At 50.9% G+C, this 6,587-nt stretch overlaps 1 protein-coding gene across 1 annotated transcript; it reads right to left on the bottom strand.

Moving 5' to 3' along the window:
* Positions 1-4,754: 4,754 nt before the first annotated feature.
* LOC119356887 (transcription factor ILI1-like) lies at positions 4,755-5,684 on the bottom strand. Its single transcript, XM_037623878.1, has 2 exons — positions 5,335-5,684; positions 4,755-5,242 (listed from the first exon to the last, which is right to left on the bottom strand). The coding sequence occupies exons 1-2, from the start codon at positions 5,470-5,472 to the stop codon at positions 5,090-5,092; spliced, it is 291 nt and encodes a 96-aa protein (XP_037479775.1). The 5' UTR covers positions 5,473-5,684; the 3' UTR covers positions 4,755-5,089.
* Positions 5,685-6,587: the final 903 nt, after the last annotated feature.

Below are 6,587 nucleotides of genomic sequence, written 5' to 3'. Positions count from 1 at the left end.
GCGGAAATGATTGCTGCCATAAACATGGACGTAGGTTGGTGAACTAACGTAGCTTCACGTGGCCGTAGCTCTGGTCTGTTCTAGGCCCCCAGCTAGCTATCTCTTCATCCCAATTCCCATGTTCTGGCCAATTAATCCGACGCCAATGCGACGCAGCGACGGTCGCTCGCAACGCAACACCATTACACATGGAGCGAGCTAGAGCCTAGAGGGCGCCGGGCGTTGTCCGTCACCAACAACGAACGTGAGGGATCCGCACGGCAAGCTTTCATTACACTTGCATGCATACATCCGGTGTCGTCGATCATCATTAGCTAGTTTGCTTGCGACGGGCATGGATGGACGGACGGATCGAGAGGATCGTTCGGCATCAGCTGGTCTTAGTCCTTGCTACGACGCTGCACCTACGTGATTCTAATTAATTAAGTACAGTATATCGGGGGGAAAGTACAGTGTCAGAGATGTTGCGGTGCACATTCGCCTTTACGTGTTCTTTGCTCTACCTAGAGCTTCCATCGATCGGCTCAGCTTTTCAAGTTCTAATTTAACCCTCATCGACTCGATCAGGTACCATAGATTCGTCTCCCGTACGCAGCCGGTACAAGGGAAAATAGGCATAGTCAGGAGATCGACGTTTTAGTTACGTTTCCACAGCATTCGGGAGATGCATATACAGGTACGGCCAAGTAAGTTGCAGAGCATGGTCATGGCCAAGGAAGAGTTGTAGGCTCATAGCTGCAGGGTAGTTAGGTCACTGGTGAGCCCAAACAGATAGACATCGACCGGCCGGCCGGCAAGTAGTGACCAAAACACCGTCTGCTCATGCATGCCCTCGCCCGACGAATCGAGGAGGGCGCCCCGCAGATTCACACCAAAGTTCTGCTGGGTATATTAGGGCATCTCTAACTTTGACCCGTAAATTTCCTTTTGACTTGAGCAACATTAAGTGAATGAATAATTCAATCAACAAGTTGAGTAGCAAAACTTACGATCTCCTTCCCTGCCGCGCCTAATGGCCATCTTGCCTCCAGCCGAGCAACTGCGTCAAAAAACTTGCTGACAGTGGTTTGGATGGCGTACCATCGATATGATAATGATTTCACATTGCGTTGTTGTATGGTGTGCATATTGTAGGGCGCAATATGCTTTCGTGTGAAATGAATAATGCATGCGCTACCAGACGATCCCCCTTTTGCTTTGGCCTATGAACTCCGCGGATACGGTCAACCGCACATCACAAAAAAACTCATCATTCGTGGCCGAGTACCCCGCCATTCTTCGTAGGCTGAAAAAACGACATGTTGTTCAAAAATAAACTCAATGGCATAAGACCGAGCACCTGTCGGGCGGGGTGTCGGCCATGGATGTCGTCGACAGGGGGCAGAGTGTACCTGGCTACGGATGGGTCCTGAGTGGATGGCGCGGTCGTAAAAGGCGAGCGGGTGTGTCGATGCTGGTTGCGGACGTCCGCAATGCATGTGTGACGGTCTGAGAGGTAGGAAGCAAGGGTAGAAGGGGCGGGTTTGAAGAAATGGGACCAGAAGAGATGCCCTTGCACCTGTTATCTTCACATTCTTCCCTCGGGAGGACACACAGAGAAAGTGCTAGCATGGGCCGTGGACCGAGATAGGCCCAGAACTCCGTGAGATAATGTTATCGGACCGAAACAGGCCCTGGCCGTCAGTACCGCGCCGTACAACAACTTGAGCAGGTCTTCTTTTTCTCAAAAAAGAAAAAAAACTTGAGCAGGTCTTCTGAAAGAAAAATAAACATGAGAGGTGATTTCGCATGAGCAGATAACAAGTTCTGCTGAGTAGTAGGACCCCGAGCGGCTTCGATCGGGTCCAGCCGAACACTGTTGTCTCAGGGGTGTGGGTCGCCTACTCTCATGTCGATGATTGGTCATGTCGTTTTGGCTTTGTACTGATGCAGCTCTCATGTATGATTCTTAAAGAAAACCCGAAGTTCATCCACACACAACATATACTGAATTTGAAATTCCTGCGACACTAGCTAGCTCCATGCCTCCATATACCCGGCCTCCATGCATGGTCCTGAACCTAATCCAGCACCATGTACTGGTCGTATCTTTTTTGACGATGTATCATCTTCTTTTTAATGAACAACTATATGCAGCTCTCATGTATGTATCTTTTTTTTACAAGAAGTTATTCACCAAAGAAAATTGTGACTGCTCCTAGCTTTTAGGATCGGACCCTCCCACGTCGCTCCCGTGGGCGACGGGGACGGCTCTCTAGCCGCCGCCGTCAGCACCCTCCTCTCCCTCCCTTCTCTCTCGTCGCCGCCAGAAGATATGACCGGGCAAAGCCTGGCCAGCGTCGACGGTGGTGGGGCATTTCGTCTTCTCGCGTACGGCCTCCGCCACGGGGTGGCACGGCTGGGCCGGGACACCGCGATGGCGAGGGTCGTGGTGGTGTGGTGACGTTTCCCCACGGCGGCTGTGCTCAGGACCGGCGGCACACGGCGGCCTTTGAGGTGGTAGATCGTGCAGGCGAGGGATGGCCGCGGATAGTGGTCCGCCCCTATCTGACCTCCGTCTTCAGCCGTTTGCGCGCGACTGTGAGAAGCATGGGCCAGTGTCCTCCACCGTGGCGGCGATGGCGTCGGCGTGGTGGAGGCAGAGGTGTGATGGCGGTGCTAGTACTCTTATCGCATCACGACAATGATCTGCATGATCTGTCCTTAATCTGGTCGACGACGTGTTCCGGAACTGCTGCCGGAGATCTTGCCCAATGATATCTGGATCGGAAAGAATCTGGTCGTGCGCGTCCATATCGGCCTACGCAGCTCCATGAGGGCGTGACGCAAAGCTCTGTTGTTTGTTGACACCATGTGACATGTCGGTATCTCGATTTCCATGGCGTAGACAATGGTGGAGAAAGTTATGGTGGCTGAGATCGAAGGATCAGTAAGGCAGAGGAAGCCTTGGAGGTGATGGAGTCAGCGAGATGTTTGATAACTTTCAGAAGCAGCAATGACAAGTTGGGGTGGTAGCACTGGAAGATTTCATTTTTGGCGGTGCTCTGCGGGTGCCGAGTTGTGACTTTGAGGATGAAAACCTAAAGTCAGACCTTCATTGGTTGTGTCTTGCAATTGCTTTGCTAAAGGCATTGTTTTGAGAGTTTGGACTTTCTCCATGGTGAAAACATAAGATTTTGGATGAGGCGACCTTTTATGTATTCGGGTGTTGTCTTCGATGGTGGTTTGTGTGCTGGTACTAAGAGGAGTTATTATTTGAAGGTAACTGCTAAGAGTTGTTGATCAGTATGGCGAGGCCTTTGTTTTTTTCTCTTTCTTTTTTCTTTTCTTTTCGGGCTGTGTGCATTTTCAATGTCTTTGCAATATCTTATTGGTGTAGATGCTGTGTGCAATTGATATCTTCATGATATTAATATAGTTCTTTTCCAAAAAATCAACACACAACATGCTGAATTTGGAATTTCTGCGACACTGCCTAGCTATATCCTTCCTTCCTGCATCTTCATGGTCCTGAACCTAATCCAGCCAGCCAGCAGAAGGGACGGGCAGGTCGATCGGTACGTACATATCCTTTTGATTAGTTGCACGGTTGTGGTCATGGGCGTACGGCACGTGTGCCTTTGATTTCCTGCCTCCCCCTCCCGTTACGTTACGTCGCGTTATCATTGCATTACATGGTCCATGCACCCCCCACCCCCCGTGTGCATCAACGTCCATCGACATACATACATCTCCGCACCGCACCGCACCTACGTACGCGCACGCCCACCTCCTCCGCGCGCACCGCAGGACGCGCAGATATTTCTCCATTGCTCCGGCAGAAATGTTTTCTCCGGCCGGCTACATCATAAACGTAAACGGAGTACGGTACTTGGCCCTGATTGAAATGTTCGCTCGCCAACTTTATTTCCCTGTACTGCTGTCTGTCTGTGCGCGTACCACTACAGTAATATAAGTCGCATTAATTTGCTTGTGGTAAGTTGAGTCAGGACGTACATAGCGCGCACTGGTGGTACCCGGCAGAAGATAACTCAGCCATTTAGATTGTTCACGTACGGTTGCTGCAGATTAATCATCCATTCAATTCAGCTCAAGTACGTACGTCAACGTCATGTAAAGCAGGGCCGTAACAATGTTAAGGACATGTTTGGTTTGCAGCCTGAGGTTGCCACACTTTTTTAGCTACATGGTTGGTGTGTCATCATAGGCTGCGTTTTTTGTTAAATCTTGTCGCGGTTGCATGTCATTATAGGCTGCTTCTTTGTTAAATCTTGTCGCAGTTGTGATGGCCACTTTGTTCGCCACACTTTGTATGAGCAGCTGACGTTTGCCTAAAGTTAGTTGTGACAAAGTTAGTCATGAACCAAACACATGCCCTAGTATTCATTTCTTAAGGCAGTCTCTTCGTACAAATCATCGCCCCTAGCTAATTGTGCTCCAAATTTAATGAGCTCAGATGATAAAGCGTACACAACACACTACTTGAGTACTGTACACACAGTCACACACACACAAGACACAAGACACGACACACGTATGCATACATCCAAGAGCGCTAGCTGCAATTATCAGGCGTGGCCCGTAATAAGGAAAACAAGCGACCGATCTTAATCAAGAGTCAATTAAGTACCAAACTAATCAACAAAGCACTAGACAACACGCATTAGCCTTTCAGCGTACAGCAGCGTGATGCCAAGCCCTACCACTGGCAAGATAGATACTGGCAGTGTACCGCACAGTGCCAGTATCTCGTGTAATTAAAACCACCGATAGATCCTTGCTATTGCTGTCCAGCCATGCCCGGCACCGCGCGCCAGCCAATGCTGGCTGCAAACCTCCCTCTCGCAATCCAATCCAAGCCATGAAGCCAAACTAATCAACCAGATTAATTAATTAATTAACCAAGCAAATGCAAAAACCTCAAGGAAAAGGCTCACACACTAGCTAGCTAGCCAGCCAGCCCAGCATGCATGCTAGCCCGTAGTATGATCGGCCGTGGACGAATGCGCCGGCCGAACGAGCTTGGTACGTAGCTGGACGTAAGTGTGCACCGACCGATGGATGGACGGACGGACGGAGGGAGAGAGGATCACATGAGGAGGCTCCTGATGACGGCGGCCTGCTCGGCGGTGACGGCGTCGGAGGCGAGCAGCGCGGCGAGCGTCTCGCTCAGGTCGTCCACCTCCCGGTGCAGGCTCCGGATGTAGCTGCACGTCTCCTGAAGCACCCTCGCCGCCGAACCCTGCAACAACAGAAGCCCGCCAAGTCTCAGTGACTCCATGCATGCACGTCGCCATCAGCTGGCTGTTCATGGAAAATCAGCTAGATACTCACCCTGTGAGCTCCATTGCGGGCTTGGGACTCCGGGAGCAGCGCCTGCAGCTTGGAGACTAGCTCGGAGATCTGCTCCTCCGAGATCGACGGCGAGCTCCCGGTGCGCCGCGTGCGTGACCTCCGGCTGCTCGACGACATGCTCGACTCGACGGCTCGCTCACGAGTCACAGCCCGCAGTGGGTAGCGTATGCACGTACGTGTCGAGCTGTAGCTGAGGCCTGGGAGTGCCCACACGCAGCTTGCAGGTGTAGGATATAGCTTAGCTAGGCAGATGGTAGCTAGCAGTTGTGGGGCGAGTGTGGCTTGCCTTTTGGTGCAGGTGAGTGGCAGCTGCAGCCGAGGCGGGAGCTATATATAACGGGCGCGGCCGGTCCGAGAACTAGCTAGCTACCAGTACCAGGGCGAAGAAGATGAGGAAGCCAGCGGCTTAGCGAGGCAGGAGGCGAGAGGGAGGGGAGGAGAGGGGTGAGAGCTCTAGTTAGAAAGCGAGGGCTGTAAATGGGTGACAGGGAGAGACGACGTGGTGAGCCATGGAGAGCGGCAGCACCACTCTACTACCACTACCAGTGGTACTGAGTGGTAGCATTCAGTGACAGTTGCAGCCGAGGTGAGTACTATAGCACTAGTAGACGTGGCGGAGCGGCTCAATTGCTGCTGCTGTGGTGCGCTGGGCGTGGGCTTGGGCCGTGGGACGTAGCACGTACGAGATCGATCGGGTAAATGCGTGTTTATTTGTTTGTTTCCTTCTTAGTTTAGTTGTGTGGCCTGTGGATTTTGTCTGCACTGTGTGCGGCGGGTTTACACATGGGGGGAGTGTGGGGGTCTCTCTAGATCTGCATGCTACATGCTGAGCACACATGCAAGGGCATCGTCCCTGGATAGATTAAGCAATCGCCACTGTCTCCTAGTGCATAATCATATGGAGTATATTGATTTAACTATATATCAACAGACAAGCTTTCGTTTGTGAATGTAAATTGGATTTTACGGTGCATCTGTGTCGAAATTGACTGCTTTTTTAAGTCACAACCGATTGGGAAAGTGAAAACCTTAGTTTGGTGAAAAAGTACAAAATTTACAAGGTTCCATCGTACTTCCTTTGTAAACTAATATAAGACCATTTAGATCACTAGACCAAACTTTTACTGCCTCCGATTCTTATTACTCCCTCTCTCTCAGTTTACAAGGCGTGTGCGTACCCCTAGATCGTCAATTTGACTAACCTAATAGAAGTCATATATTACAAAAAACAT

Source organism: Triticum dicoccoides, chromosome 2A (genome assembly GCF_002162155.2).
Source record: "Triticum dicoccoides isolate Atlit2015 ecotype Zavitan chromosome 2A, WEW_v2.0, whole genome shotgun sequence".
Taxonomy (NCBI): domain Eukaryota; kingdom Viridiplantae; phylum Streptophyta; class Magnoliopsida; order Poales; family Poaceae; genus Triticum; species Triticum dicoccoides.
The sequence above is the reverse complement of the archived record's forward strand: the minus strand, read 5'-3'. Positions and strand labels throughout refer to the sequence as shown.